The sequence below is a fragment of the Marmota monax genome, unplaced genomic scaffold, assembly GCF_021218885.2.
Source record: "Marmota monax isolate L192 unplaced genomic scaffold, Marmota_monax_Labrador192_F-V1.1 WCK01_AAM20220418_F8-fsc00043, whole genome shotgun sequence".
Taxonomy (NCBI): Eukaryota; Metazoa; Chordata; class Mammalia; order Rodentia; family Sciuridae; genus Marmota; species Marmota monax.
Window position 1 is genome coordinate 9,058,151 of NW_026691982.1, and position 22,346 is coordinate 9,080,496.

At 38.5% G+C, this 22,346-nt stretch overlaps 2 protein-coding genes across 3 annotated transcripts in view; one reads left to right on the forward strand and one right to left on the reverse strand.

Annotated features, from left to right (window-relative positions):
- The first annotated feature begins 2,902 nt into the window (after positions 1-2,902).
- Positions 2,903-22,346, forward strand: part of Mphosph8 (M-phase phosphoprotein 8) — a 43,199-nt gene continuing 23,755 nt past the window's right edge. The window contains exons 1-2 of one of the 2 annotated variants that reach the window (XM_046447467.2): positions 2,903-3,235; positions 19,293-19,448. In XM_046447467.2, coding sequence (XP_046303423.1) covers positions 3,005-3,235; positions 19,293-19,448 — 387 coding nt within the window. In that variant the 5' untranslated portion in view covers positions 2,903-3,004. The remainder of the gene's footprint in view (positions 3,236-19,292; positions 19,449-22,346) is intronic. The other variant, XM_046447457.2, reaches the window with a different exon arrangement.
- On the reverse strand, positions 10,171-12,118 carry LOC124095075 (aldo-keto reductase family 1 member B10-like). The gene is made up of 2 exons (XM_046448188.2): positions 12,103-12,118; positions 10,171-11,229 (listed from the first exon to the last, which is right to left on the reverse strand). Exons 1-2 carry the CDS (start codon positions 12,116-12,118, stop codon positions 10,235-10,237), a joined length of 1,011 nt encoding a protein of 336 aa, XP_046304144.1. The 3' UTR covers positions 10,171-10,234.

The following is a 22,346-nucleotide window of genomic DNA, read 5'->3' on the forward strand; positions in this document are numbered from 1 at the left end:
ACTCTGCCAAAGGAAAAGACACCAGACAAGACAGGAATCTGGAAATTTCTCTCAATTACACTGAAGCAGTTTCCTCTCACTGACTTAACTAAATTCATTTTGTTTCTCTGATCTATTTGGTCTCTCTGACCCTGTCTTGAGTTTTGACTTATTTCCTTTTTCTTTTTGAGTTCTTCTGAGTCATATTTTCCTGTACTTACCTTGGATTCCAAGACCAGTGCACCTGGATTGATGAAAATCTTATGACAAAAGACTAAAACTACTTTCCAAGCATCAGCAACCTTCTTAGTGCCAATAAAGCACCTCATGTCTAATCCTGACTGCTTGATCAAGATTGCACGTTTTGTCAGTTCTACAAACACCCAACCTTTGCCTTTGTTTTCCTCTTCCATAAAGCCTCAAAGTTAGTTCCTTGAAGACATTAGGTAATTAGACCTCTCTGTTCTTCTCAGTGCAGGCACACTAAAGAATAAAGCTTCTTTCTTGTCCTTACCACCACTTGACTCTTCAACTGGTTTTCTGGGATGGGTGGCAGAGCCTGGTCTGTTGCCCTAACTCCAGGAAAAACACCAGAGTGCTGGGAAGTGGTTAGAGTAACAAAGAATCCTTGTCAACCACTTGTCAGGTTCTTCTGAACCCTTTTCTCAACTAAGCCTTGTCCTTTGGGCTTCTGTGTTCATCTTTGAATCCCCAGCCTTTGTGTGTTTGTGTGGTGCTAGGGATTGAACCCAGGGGCACTTAACCACTGAGCTACATCCCCAGATTTTTATTTTATTTTATTTTTTTAAAATATTTATTCTTAAGTTTTAGGTGGACACAATATCTTTATTTTACATTTATGTGGTGCTGAGGATCGAACCCAGTGCCTCTTGCATGCTAGGCGAGCACTTTACCACTGAGCCACAACCCTAGCCCTTTATTTTTTATTTTAAGACAGGGTCTCACTAAGTTGCTGAGGCTTGAGTTGAACTCTATCTTCCTGCCTCAGCCTCCTGAGTCTCCTGGATAGCAGGCATGCACCACTGCACATTGCACATTGTGCTACCCCACATTCTGGATTTGTCTGATTGTATTTCCTTTTCCTTTTTCTCTTTTATCACATAAACTCATAATCAGTAGTAAAGGTTTGAGTAGATCAAGGATCAACATTATTTTGAACAGAAGTTATGTAATCTAGTTCAACTTTTATTAATACTAATAGTCAATAGGTTTTCCATGAGGAGTTAGGTTTCCCTTACAACTAACAAGTAATCTGTGGAGATGCTTAGGTACCCTGCAAATATTCAGTTCCTCAACAACCACTCACCTACAAGTTTGGTTCCCTGGATTTTTGCTCTCAATGCTGGGGATCAAGCCAGTGAATTACACCCTCCAGTCCCCCTATTTTATCATGCAATATTGCGATTTCCTAATTCGAACTTTTCTTCTACTCTTATTTACTGGAATTATTCTGTAAAAATTAGTTTTCTCACAACAACTAATTGTTATTTGGTTATATTTTTTACAAAATCTAAATGTTGGAATTGTGCATTTTCCATTATTCTGAGTGTCCTGGGAATGCAGAAACAATGCTTTGTTGATTTAAAAAAAAAACTTTTTTTAAGTTATAGATGGACACAATACCTTTATTTTATTTATTTATTTTCATGTGGTGCTGAAGATCAAATCCAGCGCCTTACATATGCTAGGCAAGTATTCTACCACTAAGCTACAACCACAACCCTGTTCTGTTGATCTTTGTATTTCTATTTCTAATGCCTAGTCTTGGTACATAGTATGTGTTTATTAGTTAAACAAATAATAACTAACTCAAAGAACTAGTGATTCTTTCCAATGGGTTTCGGCTTCAGAGACTTGTCAGTGAGGCCCATTTTGTAAAATTAAGTCCACTGTTCAAAGAAATATAAATTAAAACAAACAACAATAATAAAAACTTGCTACCACAAAGACTTCAATTATTTGAATTTCAAAGTGATAAGAATATTTTATCCATATGTGGATTTTCCTAGCAGTGTTTTGCTTTGGGTGGCTACCAATTATTCATATTCTGAACATATCCTTTTAGTTTTCATTTAATTAAATTGTTTTATTTTGGTACTGGGGATTAAACCCAGGGGTGCTTAATCACTGAATCCCATCCCATCCCCTTTTATAATTTTTTATTTTGAGACAGAGTCTAAGTTGCTCAGAGTCTCGCTAATTTGCTAAGGCTGGCTTTGAACTCCTCCAGTCTCAGTCTCAGACTCATGAGCATTTGGGATTACAGGCGAGCGCCACTGTGCCTGGCTATTTTATTTTCAATAATAATAAAAAGCACTAGAACTTGGGAAATAAATGCACTTTAGTTCAACAAATGTCCTTATCTTTTAAATAATACTCATTAGAAGTGAAAAAACAATACTCATTGAAACATACCAGCTCTATGAGTTATAGTTGATAGGCTTACTGACACCTTGTAAACCAATCCAAAACCATATATATTTATCTATATATGTGCTTGTGTATATATGTACGTGTATATACATATATATGTACACACACGTTCCGGCATCCGTTCGGTCCTGCTGGGGTGTGACAGCAGGCTGGGTCCAAGAAAGGGGCAGCCACTTCCAAGTGTCTGCGCCTGGGACGTCTTTTCCGACAAGTCTGTACCGCTGGGTCTCCCCCGCAAACCCACACCCTCTCACCTCCTTCTCTAACCCCCGCAAGCCTGCGCGCTGTCGCAGTCCCTCCCAATCCCCTCCCCCAAACAGCGTTTTTCCGCCCCGGGCGCCCAGCCACCCGCCCACCAGCTTCCCGTAGGCTGTACTGGCCTCTGGCGCGCCCGCCTTTACCCGATTGGTTACTGCATGTATCACTCCGGGGCTTGGAGTCCACCATTGGCTGGTTTTCCGCAAGGCCGCGTCACGCCGCCTAGGTGGATTAGGGCCGAGTGCGGGGCGCTAGGATCAGTAAGGGTGTATGTCGCAGTCGGTTTTCCACCGCGGTTTACAGGGGTCCTAGGATGGCGGCGCTACCGCCCATGCCGGTTGCAGAGGGTGCGATTGTGACCGTAGTACCTGTGTCGGGTGCCGACAGATATGGTGAGTCACCTGAAGTCGAAGGAGAAGGAGTTGGAGTAGCGGGCGAAGAGAAGGACTCATCCACGAGAGGAGCGGAGGCCTTTGGGGACAGCGAGGAGGACGGGGAAGATGTTTTCGAGGTGGAGAAGATCCTGGACATGAAGACCGAGGGGGTATGTGGTAGGCGGCACGTGGAGGGGAAAATAGGCGTGAGGATCTGCACTGGGAGAAGCGTCGTGGCGTGAGGGTTTGGGCGAGGAAGATGGAGAGGGGTCCTGCATGAGGCTCTGGTTGCAGGGAGGACACGAAAGTGGGTCCAGACCTGAAGGGAAGGGTAGTGAGGATCGAGAAGGGAGTCCTGGCTTGAGGTTTGGTTAGGGAGGATGGGACTTGGATGGAGAGGGTGTGTGGAGCCGTTTGGGGAGGACTGGGAGGGATCCTGACCTGGTGGACAGTGCGGGAGAGTAGAAAGGGAGGGTGGGGAGCTCCGGGGCCCGGCAGGGGAGGACTACAGCGGGAAACACCAGCTATGCGGACACAAAACTGGAGGAGAGGAGGAACAAGCCCGTCTGAGCTAAACACAAGCATGAAATATCATGATAGAAAGCCAAATGATATCCCCGGACTCTTCGGGCCACGTTGGTGAAGGATGCTTCAGGAAGTTTTAAGTGTTCTTTTGGCAGAAGAGATAATGCAGTTTGGGATGTGATGGGTAAGGATCACAAGGGTGCAGATGACTGGTAGGACTTAATGTTGTCACCAGTATTCAGGTTCACGGGGCTGCTGCTGTGTGCTACAAAGGAGTGATAGTGAAAAATAATGCTGCTTTTCTTAGCCCATTATACATTCCATCGTCCCCGTGTTTTCTGAAACCAGAATCCATTCTCTGGCTTAAAATCTTAGGGAATTCCCAGTTGTCCTCGAATAAAACCCTAGTGTCACCAAGAGGGTGACATTGCAAACACCTTTTGTGCACTGAAGTTCTCCTAGCCTGGACTGTTATTTTTCATCTCTTGGTGATCCTTCTCATTCTTTCAAAGTTCATTTCTATTTAAAAGCCTTTTTTGACTGGGATTCCTGCAGAGTGAGGTGCTTTCTCATCTCTGCCTTTGTTCTTCCTTGTTTGGACCTCTGTTAAGGCATTTAAGGTATTATCCTTTATATGTTTTGTCTGTCCTGCTCTAGATTTTGGGCTTTTTAAATCTGGGGGATAGCTAGGCACAGTTGTGTTGCATGCCTGTAATCCCAGTGGCTAAGAAGCTGAGGCAGGAAGATCATTAGTTCAAAGCCAGCTTCAGCAACTGAGAAGTGCTAAGCACCTCAGCAGAGACTCTGTCTCTAAATAAAATACCAAATAGGACTGGGGATGTGGCTCAGTGGTTGAATACCCCTGAGTTCAATCTCCGGTACCACCCCCCCCAAAAAAAAAAAATCTGGGGCATAGCCAGTGTGTAATCCCAGCATCTTAGGAGCCTGAGGCAGGAGGATTGCAAATTCAAAGTCAGCCTCAGCAATTTAGTGAGGCCCTCGGCAACTTAGGGAGACCCTGTTTCAAAATGAAAAATTAAAAGAGTTGGATATGTGGCTCAGTAGTTAAGCTCCCCTGTGTTCAATTCATGGCACATACACACACCCCATAAAGAAATTTGGGGAATATATGATTTTTATTAATCTTTGCTAGTTCAATGTCTAGCATGTAAGTAACACACACTATCTGCTTTGTGTGTATCAGATTTTTAAATGAGTGAATGAACCGTGGGCTTGGGGGAAGAAACACACTAGACAAAGGAAAGCATAGATAATAAGAAAATAACCTGTTTTAGTAGGTAGGTATGAGATGACCAAACACCTTACAGTCATATTCATCTTCTTGTCTGATATCTCCCATTTGTCATATGTTGCCTTTTGTTATTTTTTTTTTTATCCATTCAGTCAGCATACATTTTCTATCAACTACTGTGTGCCATGTTGTCCTGATGATATAGATATTATTTGGAGCATGCACAGAGGCTGACATTGGAAAGTTCTGTCCAGAGAATTGAAATCTAATATTATTAATATTATCATTGGTTGCAGTGAGTAAAGGTAGGATTTTTTTTTTTTTCTTTTATTTTAGTGCTGGGAATTGAACCCGGGGCCTTGTGCATGGTAAGCCTGTGCTTTACCACTGAGATACTCCCAACCAAGATAGAAATATTTTTATGTATAATTTCCCCCAAACTATTGTGAGCACCTTAAGATGAGAGGAGGAGCCAATTTGAGACCGTTTTGGCTAATATTTGATATTAGGAGGGTAATATTTTCAGAAGTAAGATGACGCATAGTTTTTTTTTTTTAAAGAGAGAGAGAGAGAGAGAGACAGAGAATTTTTTAATATTTATTTTTCAGTTTTCGGGGGACACTACATCTTTATATTTATGTGGTGCTGAGGATCGAACCCAGCGCCCTGTGCATGCCAGGCGAGCACGTTACCTCTTGAGCCACATCCCCAGCCCAACACATAGTTTTTAATTTTGCCAATGTCAAATGCCGCAGTCTGTCTGGGCACAAAATCACGAGCCACTCAAGCAGGAACAAACTCCCGGGAAGATTTTTTCCACCCACGCGGCCTCCTCCCGCACCCGCAGCGAGAGCTCCTCCGCTGGAACTCCCTCCTACTGTACTTCCCCAACCAATGGGAACTCTCCAGGAGTCCCATAGCGGGCCTAGGTGAACAGCAGGAGTCCAATATCCATATGAATGCAAATCTTAACATAATCATATCATCTCAATGGCTAGCTGGCGTCACCTTTCGACCAAAAATGCCATGCATCATATACTTGGCTCTTAGCAGTCAAAGAATTGTAGGCACTGTATTTTAAGTTTCATCTTTTAGTCTAAAGTAGATGAAACAAAGAAATGTAAAGGTGTAAGGTGGTGGAAGAGAGTTAGACTTTTTTTTTTTAAATATTTTTTTAGTTGTCAGTGAACCTTTATTTTATTTATTATATGTGATGCTGAGAATTGAACCCATTGTCTCACACATGCTAGGCAAGTGCTCTACCACTGAGCTAGAACCCCAGTCCCGAGAGAGACTTTAAAATGTAAAGTTGAGTTAAAATTCTAGTTCTTAAGACCTTGGATTTTTGGTGCTCTTGTGAATGAGTGGTGTATAAATTGAAAGGTATTAGTTCAACAGAACAGGAAGGTGGCAGTTTTATCTATTATTGCTAAGTGAGCTGGACCATTGGTCAGCCATCTACCTGTTGACAAACTTAAGGGTCCTGAAAGTGGTTCATTAGGCCTTCTTATAGTCTAGATGTTCGAATTTAATCAGAAACCCAACTGAGTCACTTTTTGCTAATTTATACATTTTATATGTGTATATGTATGTGTGAGTGAGTCTAAACATGTGCATGCACACTAGGGATCAAATCTAGGGCTTCACACATTCTAAGCAAGCACTGTACCACTGAACCAGACCCTCTATCCCTATGTGTAATTTTTTTGATTTTTGTGTCTTAGCCTCCCAAGTTACTAGGATTACAGGTGTGTACCACCATGGCCTGTTTATATGTATTATTTTTTTGATTGCTAACTGAATGTTTGAATAATCAATCTGAAAACTGGCCATATTCTCAGGAGGCAGAGGCAGGATGATTGCAAGTGGGAAGGCAGCCTGGGCAATTTAGTGAAACCCTGTCTCATTGGTAGCTCAATGATAAAACACCGCTGGGTACAATCCCCCAGGCCAAAAAGAAAAAAAAAGTTCCAATATGTTTATATGTATACTTCATTGCCACCTGTATGTTATTTATAACTTACTTAGAGTAATAGAGTAAACAAAGAATAAAAATTCTAATGTAAGAGCAGGAAAAGATGTCACTAAGCATTTTAAATTGAGTTGGCATATTCTGTGAATTTATACACAGGATTTATCTATACAATTAAAATTGTATAGATAATTGTGGTACTGTATAAAGTGATGGAAGCAGATTGGGCACTCAAGGGAAATTAGGGATTGACTGAGCAGAGGGGTTGTAATTCCAGGAGAATGGAATAAGGTAAACTATTTGTTACTTTATTGGCCTGCAGACTTGTTTTATTTGACACACTGTTTTTTGTTGTTTTCTGAGATTGAAATTAGCTGCTAACATTTGCATTTCAGGAATTTTCACATTAAAAAAATTCTGTATGTGAGGCTTTTCTTAAAAATTGCAAATGGATGGGGCTGGGGTTGTGGCTCAGTGGTAGAGCGCTCACCTCGCACGTGGAGGCCCTGGGTTCAATCCTCAGCACCACATCAAAGAGTAAAATAGAGATATTGTGTTCAGTTACAACTAAAAAATAAATATTTTTTTAAAAAATTGCAAATGGTAACAATCGGACTCTTACCCTCTACTTCATCTTGCTCCCCGCAGTTCTACAATGCACTATTACTGCCTTCCAGACTTTCTAATCCCTGCCAATTTCATTCATTTATTTAACTTCTGGAGAACATAGAGAAGCTCTTGGGAAAAGGGAATGGTAAGAGATTGGAACAGTGCCAGACCACATGTAAAGCTTAATATGGACAACATTTTATGGATAAAATGGTTCTTCTTTTTTAAACTTGCCCACACTCTGTGTGCCCACATTTTCTAATAAAAAATTTTAAATGAGGGCTGGGGTTGTGGCTCAATGGTAGAGCATTTGCCTGGCTTGTGTGAGGCACTGGGTTCGATCCTCAGCACCTCATAAAAACGAAAATAAAGATACTGTTTCCATCTACAACTAAAACAATATATTTTTTTAAATTTTCTTTTTCTTTTTAGAGAGAATTTTTAAATATTTATTTATTTATTTATTTTAGTTTTCGGGGGACACAACATCTTTGTATGTGGTGCTGAGGATCGAACCCGGGCCGCACACATGCCAGGCGAGCGCGCTACCCCTTGAGCCACATCCCCAGCCCCCTAAAACAATATTTAAAAAAAAAGTTTTAAATGAGAATAAAGCACCTAAAATTTAAAGAATATATGTAATATAATTCAAAAATACCTTGGCTGATTTTTCTCTCAAGGAAATGGCTTGTTGAAATCCTTGTGATGAAAACTGGCTTGGAGGAATGGTATTAACACTGAATTTTGGGCTGGGGTTGTAGCTCAGTGGTAGAGCGCTCATCTGGCGCGTGCAGGGCCCTGGGTTCGATCCTCAGCACCACATTAAAAAAAAAATTAATTAAAGATATTGTCAACTACAACTAAAAAATTAAAAAAACAAACACTGAATTTATATATTTAACCATATCCCTTCCTTTAGTTTATTGTCACCTGTACTTTTTGAGTTTTTAGAAAAATTGAATCTGACATGTTATGACATATGTCATGTTCTAGTTTCAGTTAAATTGAAATCATTTTTGCATAATAAACTGATACTTTTTCTGATATTTGTGGTATTTTTATATTATTTAGTAGATAAGGATTATTTTTTAAAATTTTACAACTAGTTCCAGAAATGCGTATTTTTTGGGCTGTCCTAAACATCCAGTCTATTGCAACACTTTACTACTAAACCATATTCCCAGCTCTGTCTGCATTTTTGTTCAATAATATGTTAGTGAGATTAATCTAAATTGTATGAGAGTTATTGTTTCTTTCATTTTCATTAGTGAACAGAATTCTAGTATATGAATGTCTTAAAATCTGTCTTGGGGGGGGGGCACTAGGAATTGAACTCAGGGGCTTTCTACCACTGAGCCATATCCATAGCCTTTTTTTTTTTTTTTTTTAATTTTGAGACAGGATCTCACTAAATTGCTGAGGCTGGCCTGGAACTTTAAATCCTCCTGCCTCAGTTTCCCAACTTTCTGGGATTACAGGTGTGTGCCACTGTGCCCAGCAAGATCTCTTTTCTACTACTATGGGTGGGCATTTGGACAATAGCTTTATTTTTATTGTTTATTGTTTTTTAATTTTTTTTATACCTTTATATTTACTTTTTTTTTTTAATGTGATGTTGAGGATCATACCCAGGGCCTCACACATGCTGGGCAAGTGCACTACCACTGAGCTACAATTCCAGCCCCTGGGCAATGGTTTTTGACTGTTGTAATGCTAATATCATTGAACATGTCTCCTAGTATATTGTGCGTGTACATTTCTCTTGGTATACAAACCTAGGAGTGGAATTTCTTGGTCATAGGTATATGTTTATCTTCAGCTTTAAGTGGAAACTGTTTTTGAATATGGTTGTACCAATTTACACTACCACCAGTGGTTGATGAAAATTTTAATTGTATAGTTATATTTTTAACTAGTAGCGGTGGGTATGTAATGGTATTTTCTAGTTTTTGTTTGTATTTTTATAGATCTTAACATTAGTAATCAATGTTGAAAATATTGAACATCTTCTCTTACATTTATTGTTCAGTTGATTTTCTTCTTTTATGGAGTACTTTTTCAAATCCCTTTTTTACCTGTTTCTTTTTTATTGATTTGTTGGAGACTTTTACATACTCTGAATTTAGTTCTTCCATGTTAAAAATCTTGTGTGTGTGTGTGTGTGTTGGGGGGTACAAAAGAGATTGAACCCAGGGCCTTGAGCATGCCAGGCAAGTGCTGTGTTGTTCAGCTATATTCCCAACCCCTAAATAGCTGGAATTACAGGAATGCACCACCTTGTCTTTAAAAATAATAATAATAATAATTAGGAATGGGGTTGTGGCTCAGTGGTAGAGTGCTTGCGTAGCATGTGTGAGGCAGTGGGTTTGATTCTCAGCACCATATATAAATAAATAAATAAATAAATGTCCACTGATAACTAATATATATATATATATATATATATATATATTTTACTTTCATTATTTTTTTATTTTTATTTTTGCATCCTCAATGGTAGCAGAGACCCTGTAGTTTAACAAACATTTGTTCAGATCAAATAAGTGGAAGAAATAGTCATTTACTCATCTGAGTCATACTTCCCTGTATAAGTCTTTCCCTGGGTCAACATATGGATCTAAATAAAACCTTGCTTAGGGGGAGGGAGGAGGAGAAGGAAAGAAAGTTCTGGGAAGGAGATTGAGCAACTAATGTTGCGTGCATGGACAATTAGAGCATTAAAAAAATCCCATTATATACAATTATAATGCACTAATAAACTTTTTTTTAAAATTTTGCCTAGATTCTGACAAGATCAAGCACAATATAATTTCATATAAATTTAGTTAAAATGAGCCTCAGGGAGAGCAAATTCCACTTCATGAAGAGAAAGAATCCACCAGGTGTCTCATCAGGAGATTCAGCTTCAGTAATCGGCATTGTAGGGCTAGTCCGGCAAATTAGCCTGGTCACCAGGACACAGATCCTCCAGTTTCTGTTGAAGCTGAGTAAGGTCGCCATCTCCTCATCACTCAATTTGAAGTCAAAGACCTGAAAGTTCTCGAGAATACGTTCTGGGGTCACAGACTTGGGGATCACCACCACATTCCTCTGGATATGGAACCGGATCAGAACCTGGGCTGGGGATTTTTTGTGCCTTGCAGCAATCTCCTTGATCTTAGGGTCCTCCAATAGTGAAGGGTCTTCTGGTTTAGCCCAAGGTCTATCTGGAGAGCCCAGGGGACTGTAGGCTGTGACAGTGATGCCCTTAGAATGGCAGTATTGGATCAGTTTCTCCTGGGTGAGGTATGGGTGACACTCCACCTGGTTAGTCACTGGTTTATATTTGAGTCCAGGCTTATTCAAAATCTTTTCAATCTGGAAGTGGTTGAAGTTGGAAACACCAAGAGCTTTCACCAACCCCTCATCCACCAGCTCCTCCATGACCTCCCAGGCATCCAAGAATGTTTCTTTACTGATGAGGTTGTTGCCTTTATCATCTTTGGGGAATAAGTCCTTCCCAGCCTGAAATCCCTGGGGCCAATGAATAAGATAGACATCCAGATAGTCCAGTTTCAGATCCTTGAGGGTCTTCCGACAGGCTTCCTTCACAAGCTTCCTCTCAAAGAAGGTGCACCACAACTTGCTCACAATAAAGAGGTCCTCCCGCTTCACCACCTTCTCTTGGATGGCTTCTCCCACCTCATTCTCATTCTGATAGACGTAGGCACAGTCTATGTGGCGATATCCTGCATCAATGGCCACCTTCACGGCTTCTTTGACTTTGTTTGGGGGAGACTTCCAGGTGCCCAGACCCAAAATGCGCCCTAAAATATATTTAAAAAAAATTTTTTAGTTGTAGATGGATGATACCTTTATTTTATTTATTTACTTTTATGTGATGCTGAGATCGAATCCAGTGCTTCACGCTTGCTAATAAGCAAATGCACTACCACTGAGCTACAACCCCAGCCCCTATATATATATTTTTTAAAAAATAATTAATTTACTTTGTAGTGCTAGGGATGGAAACCTAGACCTTCCGGCTTGGTAGACAAGTGTTTTACCATGGAACCATACTACCCACCCCAAATCTTTCTTGTAGTAATATTTAATCTTAAGGCTTGATGTTGAGTACTTTTTGTGTCTTATTGAGAAATCTTTCTGTATCCTACATATTTTCTATGGTTTTCTTTTCTATGAGCTCTATTTTGCCTTTCACATTTTGTATTTATACTTAACTTAGAAATGATATTCTACGTAGTATAATACAGGGGTCAGGTTTTATGAGGAAGTCCTTATTGTTGATTTTTAATAATGCCTTGGAAGTTGTAGGGTAAACATGTCAGTTTCCTTCCAGGGTGTTGTGAATATGAGGGATCTGCCAAATGTTCCCATGCTGAGGCAGGAGGTGAAATGATTATGAGACCTGTGACCTGATCAGTGGATTAATCCATTTAGTCCATTATCTGGATTAATAATTTTACGGACTGACTGGGTGATAACTGTAGGCAGGTGGGATGTAGCTGGAGGAAGTAGGTCTCAGGGAGCATCCTTAGAAGGGTTCATCTTCTCTGAAACCCATTCCCCACCTTCCTCTGCTTCCTGGTTGCCTTGAGATGAGGCAGCTTTCCTCTGATCTACTCTTCCTCCAAAATGTTTTGCCTCATCACAGTCCCAGAGTGATGGAATCAGCTAACCATGGACTGAATCCATGATCCCCAAATAAACTTTTTATTTTCTAAGTTGTTCTTGTCAGGTATTGGTTACAGGGATGAAAAATGGATTAATACATGTGTTAAAAACTTTTGGGATTTTTATTAGGATTTGCATTGAATCTAGATATATTTAAGGTCAGTTTCTTTCAATAATCTTATACCTTTCTGGGTAGAAATCTTTATAACTTTTTTAAAATTTATTTTTAGTTGTTTGAGAAAGTATTCTTGTGTTGCTCAGGCTGGCCTAAAATTCTCTGTCCTCCTTCCCCAGCCTGTGGAGTAACTGGGATTATACAGGTGTGTTCTGCTGTATCTACCTCATATCATTTTGCCTTTTTTCCATTCTGGGAATTGAACCCAGGGGCTTTCTACCTCTGTATCACATCTCCAGCCCTTTCTATTGTTTATTTTGAGGCAGGATCTTGCTAAGTTTTTGATACTGGCCTCCAGCTTACCATTTTCCTAGCTACTGAGTAGCTAGGACTACAGGTGTGCGCCACCACTCCTGGCTTCTGTTTATCTTCATATATATATATTTTTTTTTTTGATAGATGGACACAATACCTTTATTTTATTTATTTATATGTGGTGTTGAGGATTGAACCCAGTGCCTCACATACCTTGGCAAGCAATCCACCACTGAGCTACCACTCCAACCCAACTTCTGTTTATCTTTTAAGATTAATTTCAGTTTACTTGAATTTTGGTCAGAGAATTCTCTATGTTATACTCTTTGAAATCTATTAAAACTTTTTTCTCCCCACTACTGAGGAGTGAACTGAGGGCCTTGCCCACCCTAGGCACATGCTCTACTGCTCTAGCATTGTTCTATATCCCCAGGCCTTTTTTTTTTTTAGTTGTAGGTGGACACAGCACCTTTTTATTTTATTTATGTGGTGCTGAGGATCAAGCCCAGGGCCTTACACATGTGAGACGCATGCTCTACCGCTGAGCCACAGCCCCAGCTCTCCCCAGGCCTTTTTATTTTTATTTTGAGACAGGGTCTTACTAAGTTGTCCAAACTTGGAATCTTACTGAGGTAGCTGAGTTATAGGCATGTGCCACCAAGCCTAGTTGAGACTCCCTTCCTTCTTTCCTTTTCATTTCTTCTTTCCATCCTTCTGTGCTGGGAACCTAGGGCCTTATGTATGCTGGGCAAGTGGTCCACCACTGAGAGCTTCATCCCCAGACCTTCCTTTCTTCCTTCCTTTCTTTTTTTTTTTTTTTTTTAAATATTCATTCTTAAGTTTTAGGTAGACACAATACTTTACATTTATGTGGTACTGAGGATCAAACCCAGTGCCTCGGGCATGCTAGGCGAGCGTGCTGCCACTGAGCCACAACCCAGCCCCATTTTTTTTTTTTTTTTTTTTGAGATGGGGTTTTGCAGTGTTGCCCAGGGTGGCCTTAAACTACTGAACTCAAGTGATCCTCCTCCTTCAACTTTCAGAGTAGCTGGGCATGCCCCAATGTACCAGGCTTAAGCATTAAATTTATGACTGTGTTCATAGTAAAGTTTACTAGTTTCTTGGCTGCTTTATTTTAATTATCAGAAAAATTATAAGAATTATATAGGATCTCTCATATATCTTCACCCAGATTTCCCAGTTATTAATAATATATCAGGGCTGGGGTTGTGGGTGACTCAGTGGTAGAGCACTTGCCTAGCATGCATGAGGCACTGATTTTTCAGCACCACATAAAAATAAATAAAGATATTAAAAATAATTTATCATATTTGCTTTATTTTTTCTGGCCCATTTGATATTAAGTATTGTTTTTAAAAACTACATTGAATGACAAATTTGCATTTTATTTTATTTTATTTTGCTGGGGATAAAATCCAGGACCTTGCACATGCTGTGCAAGTGCTTTACCTGTGAGCTACATCCCCAGTGCCAGAATTTTTACTCACATACACGCAAACAATATCATACATTCCTGTGACCTGTTATTGGTAAATTAGCATATTTCTATACTCTACAATAATGATATACTTCTTTATATGATATTTCTACCAAGGCCAACCATATTGCTTTCTTTTAGGCAGTATTTCATACTACTAAGATTACTTTTCTTCCCCATTCCCTTATAATTTAAGTTTCTTAAACAAAAATACTGTCTAATCTGTTTTAGTTCTTCAATTTTAACTAACCTTCATAAATGCTCTTACATTCTCATCTGATATAACATTGTTCTCCCCCCACTTAGTTATTGTTGCTGAATTATAAAACATTATTGATGTTCCACAGATGACAGAATGATTGAAGGAGTGAGTATGACTGTTATGGGTTGCATTCGAGGTGTCCTCCAAAAGCTCATGTGTGAGACAATGCAAGAAGGTTTAGAGGAAAAATGATTGGTTTATAAGAAGCTTAATTGAATCAGTGAATTAATTCCCTGATGGGCATTGAGTGGTAATTGAAGGCAGGTGGGATGTGGCTGGAGGAGGTAGGTTCTATATATGGCTTTGGTGGCTTTGGTACTATATATTTGTATTTGGCAAGTATAGGTGTCCCTTTGCTTTCGTCATGTGAGCCTCCTCCTTCCACCATACTCTTCCACCATGTTGTTCTGCCTCACTTTGAGCTCCAAGGAATGGAGCCTGCTGTCTGTGGATTGAAACCTCTGAAACCATGAGCCCCCAAATATACTTTTTCTCCTCTACAGTTGCTCTGGTCTGGTTCTTTAGTCACAGCAGCAAAAAAACTGACTAAAACAATGATTGAACTGGACGCCTACCTGTAATCCTAGCAGTTCAGGAGGCTGAGGCAGGAGGATCATGAGTTTAAAGCCAGCCTCAGCAAAGTCAAGGTGCTAAGCAATTCAGTGAGACCCTGTCTCTAAATAAAATACAAAATGGGGCTGGTTTTGTGGCTCAGTGGTCAAGTGCCCCTGAGTTCAGTCCCCAATATCTGCTCCCCCAAAAGACTGAAAGGTAAAGTGACGTATCAGGGTAGCACAGAGCATAGAGTTGGGTTCTTTGTCTCATGAATTTGAAGAATAAAATCCACAAAGGGGAGAGCAAAGTAACAGGATTTATTAGAGTAATAGAAAGCAGATCTCCCAAAAAGAGATCCTCAAGAGCAGCTGTTGTCTAATAGTTTATATAGAATTGTAAGTTTAAGAAGTTAGCCCCCTGCCCAACCCTGGGTAAGGTATTCTGTGTCCATGAGGTATTCATGCAGCCTTTAGTACATTCAAAATATTAATCAGGCATTTTTCTTTCTTTGAAGAGGCATGGACTTCCTCAAATGTCCTGATTTAAAAATAGCCTTTTTGTAAGTTTCTTAGCAAATAACTGCAGGTGCCCTTTGTGTTCTACTGCCCTAGAAGTTACCCAGGCACCTCTCTCCCCATCCTCCCAGCCTTATCTCTTCCTCTTAATGTCATCAGATCTTGGCAGTCAGCTTGGAACGTTATTTAGTTATTTGTTTTTGAGATAGGGTCTTAATTGTGTTGTCCAGGCTGATCTTGAACTTGGACTCAAGGGATCTTCCTGCCTTGGCTTTCTGAATAGCTAGGGCTATAGGTGTGTGCTGCCATATCCAGCTTGTGAAGTTTATTGCTTTAATGGTAGTATGAATAAAATCAGGCTCCTATTAAATATATTGCTATATAGTGTTCTGCAGTTCATTTGGACAACTGTGTTGTATGTTCTTGCTTCTCAGTGAGATTGTGAATTGAGCAGAATCTGGAGAAGCAAACATTTGGAATATGACAAAGATTTAATAACCATGAAGTATTAAAAAGAAATTCTCATCATGCATACCTGTAACCCTAGCAACTCAGGAGGCTGAGGCAGAATGATTTTTGCAAGTTCAAGACCAGCCTGAACAATTTAGTGAGCCCCTCAGCAACTTAGCAAGAACCTTTCTCAAAAAATTAAAAATGACTGGGGATGTGGTTCAGTGATAAAAGACCCCTAAGTTCAATCTTTAATACATAAAAAAAGAAAAAAGAAATTCTTAAAAATGAGCAAGAAAAATGGACAAAAGATGCAACAGGTAAATAAAGGTCTTTTTTAAAATTGTGGTTATATCACAAAATGAGCCATTTAGCCACTTTTAAGTATACAATTCAGTGATATTAATTACATTCCCTGTGTTGTGTAACCATCACCATTATTTCCCAAACCCAGACACCCATTATCCTAGATACTCTTACCATTAAACAGTAAGTTCCCATTCTTTCTCCTCCCTTCCCCTATTCCCCAGTAACCTCTACTTTCTTTCTTAGTGAATTTGCTTATTGTAGGTACTTCATGTGTGAAATAATAAATATTTGTCTTCTTGTATCTAGCTTATGCTTAGTTCACTTAGCATATTTTCAAGGTTCATTTATGTTGTAGTATATAACAGGATTTCCTTACATTTTAAGACTGAATAATATTCCATTGTATGTATTGCATTTTTTTATGGTTTTTTTTGGAGCGGGGGCAGGGGTACCAGAGATTAAACTCAGGGGCACTCAACCACCGATCCACATCCCCAGCCCTGTTTTGCATTTTATTTAGAGACAAGGTCTCACTGAGTTGTATAGTGCCTTACAGAGGCTGAGGTTGGCTTTGAACTTTAGATCCTCCTGTCTCAGGCCTCCAGTGCTGCTGGGATTACAGCGCCCGGCTATGTATTGCATTTTTTTTATCCATTTATTCATTATGGACACTTGGGTTGCTTCCATCTTTTTTTGGCTTTGTAAATAATGCTGTAGTGAACACTGGTGTAAAATATCTGTTTGAGTCCCTGTCAGTTTTTTTGGGTATATACCTTTGTGTGAGGTTGCTGAGTCATAGGGTGACTCTTTAACTTTGTGAGGAACTATTTTCTGCAGTAACTGTACTATTTTACATTTTCAACACCCATGTTTGGAGCTTCCATTTTCTCTATCTTTTCCAACACTGATTATTTTGTTATTTTCTGTTGCTTCAGTAATTTTCTGGGTGTGGAATGGTATCTCATTTTGTGTTATGATTTGCATTTCCCTAAGGACTCATGAGGTTGAACATCTTTACTTGTTGCTGGTTTGTATATCTTTGGAGAAGTAATTATTAGTCCTTTGCTGTCCCCCGCCCCCTGTCCAGTATTAGGGATTGAATCCAAGGGTGTTTTACACCTGAGCTACACCCTCAGCCCTTTTATTTTTTTATTTTGATACAGGGTCTCAGGTGCTGAGGCTGGCCTGTAACTTGTGGTCTCTTTCCTTAGTCTTCCCAGTAGCTTAGATTATAGACATGTGCCACCATGCCCAGCCTTCCTTTGTCTATTTTTTTGAATTATGTTTTTTATCTTGCTTGTAAATTAAAGAGTTGTATATATATCTTATCTCATCCTGTGGATCTTTTCATTCTATTGGTCTTTTTGTCTATTGGGCACTGGGGACTGAATCTAGGGTTTCACACATGCGAGGCAATTGTTTATCATTGAACTACATTCCAGCCTGTTAATGTCCTTTGATAGGAGAAAGATTTAATTTTGAGGAAGTACAATGCATCTGCTTTATCTCATTTATTTTTCTTTTGTTTTGGATGCTCAGGAATTCCTGCAGTTCCATATAAATTTGAGAATTGGCTTTTCCATTTATACAAACAAGGCAGTAGGAATTTTGATAATGGTTGCATTGAATCTGTAGATTGCTTTAGGTGGTAATAATCTTAAAATATTAAGTCTTTCTACCTAATAATACAGGATGCTTTTCTACTTATTTTAGGCCATCTTTAGTTTCTTTTAGCAGTACTTTGTAATTCTTAGTGCAGAAGTCTTCAACCTCCTTGCTTAAATTTATTCCTAAGTATTCCTTTAGATGCTATTGTAAAATGGAATTGCTTTCTTAATTTCCTTTTTGAATTGGTTCATTGTGGGTAAATGATTTGTGTTCTTTTGTACTGTACATGTTTGTTGAATTTGTTTCTTCTTTTAGGTAATTTGCATTTTTTTTTTTCCAAGTAACTTTCTTGTGGAACTTTTTGGGACGTTTTATATGTAGTATCATCATCTGTGAATACAGAGAGTTTTACTTCTTCCTTTCCAATTTGGATTTTTTTCCCTATCTTTCTTTCTTTTTGGGTGGGGGAGTGTTAAACCCAGGGTCTCACACGTGCTAGGCAAGTACTTTACCACCACTTCACCTGTATTCCCAACTTGTTTTGCTTTTTTTTTTTTTTTAAACTTAATTGATCTGTTGGGATTTATTTCATCAACCTATCAGGAATATACAAGGATGTTACAACTTTTTATATAAAAACAATCACAATAATACTTGTTTGTTTTTTTTCCCGTAGGAAGAATATTCTTTAATTTTGTTCTTTGCTTTTGTTTCATCTTTTTTTAGTACTTGGTTTATAAAAGGACAGTTTTGTTGTATTTATGTGATGAAACAGTCTTCAGTCACTAAAAATCATGTCTTTCAAAAATATTTTAAGGGGCTGGGGATGTGGCTCAAGCAGTAGCGCGCTCGCCTGGTATGCGTGCGACCCGGGTTCGATCCTCAGCACCACATACAAACAAAGATGTTGTGTCTGCTGAAAACTAAAAAATAAAAAAAAATTTTTTTAAATGTTTTAAAAACAGCTTGATATGTGAGTGAAAGCAAGATTAATCTTTTTTTGGTGGGGGCTGTACTGGGGATTGAACTTCAGGGGCACTCAAACACTGAGCCACATCCCCAGCCCTATTTTGTATTTTTATTTAGAGACAGGGTGCTGAGGGTGGCTTTGGACTCAATATTCCTATATTAGCCTCCTAAACTGATGGGATTATAGGTGTGCATACCACACCTGACCAAGATTAACCATTATAGTATTATATTTTTAATATCTTAAAAAGCACTAAACATGATTAATGCAGTAAGTAAAGAAATGAGATAAAATTTTTATCCTTGGGTGACTTTTACTTGGTTCTTCCTATTTTTCATTGCTTTTCCAATATTATACATTGAATTTTTTACATAATCAGAAAATTAGTTTTTGGTTTGTAAAAAGTAGATCAATAGTATTATTCTTTCTTAACCCACTTGCCTCAGGAGATGAATATATATAGTTTATAATATGATGTTAACTTCTATTTGAAAGTAGTTTTCAAGTTCTTTCATGTATTCTGAGCAGTTGTATTGTTTTTAGAAATGTAATCAGCTAATGGTATGCTTTATTTGCCTGTTTTTAATTTATACCACAGGGTAAAATCCTTTATAAAGTTCGATGGAAAGGATATACATCAGATGATGATACATGGGAGCCTGAGATTCATTTGGAGGACTGTAAAGAAGTTCTTCTTGAATTTAGGAAGAAAGTTGCAGAAAACAAAACTAAAACAGTCAAGAAGGATATTCAGGTATCACATTTCTCTTTTGGCTTTTTGTATTTAAGTTTATGATGAATTTTACTGACATTAACTGTATAAAAAATATCTTACAAGTAATTAAATATGCAATAGTTTATTGTAAATTTCATATAGTTAATTTATTATCACAGACTGCTTTCAGTAATTTTTGCAGTACTTTTCTGTCTGTAACCAATCTGTAAATTGCATTTCACAAACTAGTTTAGTCATTGTGTTAGTCAGCTAACACTATAATGAAATACCAGAGATAAATAACTTATAATAAACAGAAAAGATTTTTGTTTACTGTTCTGAAAGTTCCAGTTCAATATCACACAGACCATTCCTGTGGGGGTGTTGGATGGCAAAGGTGGGACATGTGGAGGTGCCATCTATTTGCCTTCATAAGCCAGGAATCAGGAAGAAACCAGGGTCTGCAATCCTTTTTGAGGGCATAAGGACTTCCTACTAGGCCCCCACCTTCTTCTAGTGGCATCACCCTGAGGACTGGGCATTCAACACATAGTTTTGGGGGAGATAGCAGACTTGAATGTTGGTTAATATTTTCTTTTAAGAGTGGGATAGACCTGTAACTCAGTGATAAGAGTGTTTGCATCAAGGCCCTGGGTTCAGTCTCCAAGCACCTCAAAAGATAAAAGAAAAGAAAGAGTAACCTAAAAGAGAAGAAAACAAAGCCATATCATAAGTTAACTATTTCATTGGCTATACATAGCTCTTCCTGATGGTAGTCAAGAGTAATCAGACAAACTCAGATGAGTCAAACTTCTGTACTTAAAAGTTTGGAAAAAGATTGGAAGGTGGACTGAAGTGGGATAATGTTAAACTCATGCACAAATTTTGTTATTTTTGCTGTACTAATTTCCCTCATTATTTTATCCTTTATTCTGTCATTCCATGAATAATTGAGTTAGTATAATCTTATGAGTTTTTCCATTAACCTTTTACTAATTTCATTTATAATTTCTCTTTACAAATTGAACCAGTTTGTACTCAACTTCTCATTTTTGCCATTAATTTTCTTTTTCTTCTTAGAAGTAATTGTCCTGGGCTGGGGTTGTGGCTCAGTGGTAGAGCACTTGCCTGGCATGTGTGAGGCACTATGTTCAGTTCTCAGCACCACATATAAATAAATAAAGTCCACTGACAACTAAAAAAATATTTAAAAAAAAGAAGAAGAAGTAATTGTCCATCCCTTCCTCCTTCTATCTTATGTGCTAGGCAGCAGTCTACCACTAAGCTACATCCTTAGCCTTTTAAAAATTTTTATTTTGATACAGGGTCTTGCTGAGTTTCCTAACTAGCAGTCTTTCTGTCTCAGCCTCCCAGTCATTAGGATTACAGGATCCTGTGTGCCACCATGCCCTGCCTGCCAAATATAGTCATTTCTTAGAATATTGGCAAGGATTCTTGAACTTATTAGTTAGTAACTAACTTATTGTTAGTAAATACTTGATATTATTAGTAAAAACTTATTAGTAAATACAGTGAAGGCACACTGTATTTCTCACACAGACAGCTGACTCTGGCTTATAATTTATTTTATTTTAGTGTTAGGTATCGAACTCACTGCCTTTACACACAGTAGACAAGTGATCTACCATTGAGCATCTCTAGCCCACTTATAATTTATTGTAAGGACTGAACATTGATTCCCTTTCTCCCTACAGTTGGAGATTTTTAAGAATACCTAGTGCAGGGCTGGGGTTGTGGCTCAGAGGTGGAGCACTCACCTAGCATGCGTGAGGCACTGGGTTCGATCCTCAGAACCACATAAAAATAAAATAAAAATATTAAAAAAAAAAAAAGAATACCTAGTGTTTTTTTGAATGGCCAAAGCTATATTAGGACCCTGTTCTGATTATGTGCAATGCTTGTTAATGGTAATAATAGCACTAACAGAAGCAACTGGTATTTGCTGAATAGTAACTTATACACACTGGGTTAGCATTCTGTATGGATTAAGGTTAGAAACTGAAGTTTACCTAAGTTAACTAGCTCAAGTTCACCCACTTTCATAGAACTAGGCAACTGCACTCTTAACCATTATGCTAGGTTGTCTTTTAGTTTGGGCTCGTAGCTTGAAATCCAGTTAGAAGAGTGGAATTGCCGATTTTTAAAATTTATGCTATGGTGGCAGGACTTTTAATAGTATGTTTTTTTTTTTTTTTTTTAAGTGAATGCATGTCCAAACATTTTTTACTTTTTTTAGTTGTAGATGGACACAATACCTTCATTTATTTATTTACTTACTTATATCATACTGAGGATTGAACCCAATGCCTCATGTGCTAGACAAGTGCTCTACCACTGAGCTACAACACCAGCTCCATAGTATAGTTTTTAAATTACCAACCAAAATGCTCAGTTTTATAATTTTTATAACAGAAACTCTTTATAAAAATGAGTTCAGATTAGATTGTTATTTCCCCCCAAATTTTTCCTTATGTTGTATTTCATTTTTCTAGAATAGATACTATTGCTACCTTCCCTATTTTTTTTTTTGAGAGACCGAAAGAGAGAGAGACAGAGAGAGAGAGAGAGAGAGAATTTTAATATTTATTTTTTTTAGTTTTCAGCGGACACAACATCTTTGTTTGTATGTGGGGCTGAGGATTGAACCCGGGCCGCACGCATGCCAGGCGAGCGCGCTACTGCTTGAGCCACATCCCTAGCCCCCCTTCCCTATTTTTTTCTGTTAAAGCATATACATGTACCCACATGTCTGCTTTATTAAGCAGTTGGTTTATATATAAAACTCAAAATTTAGGCCTTTTGTTCAAAATCTTTCTATAATATATTTCTTCCCTGTCTTTGTAAGAAATCTTTTAAAACTCTCAAGAAACGCTCAGTGGTAGAGCGCTAGTCTAGCATGTGTGAGACACTAGTTGA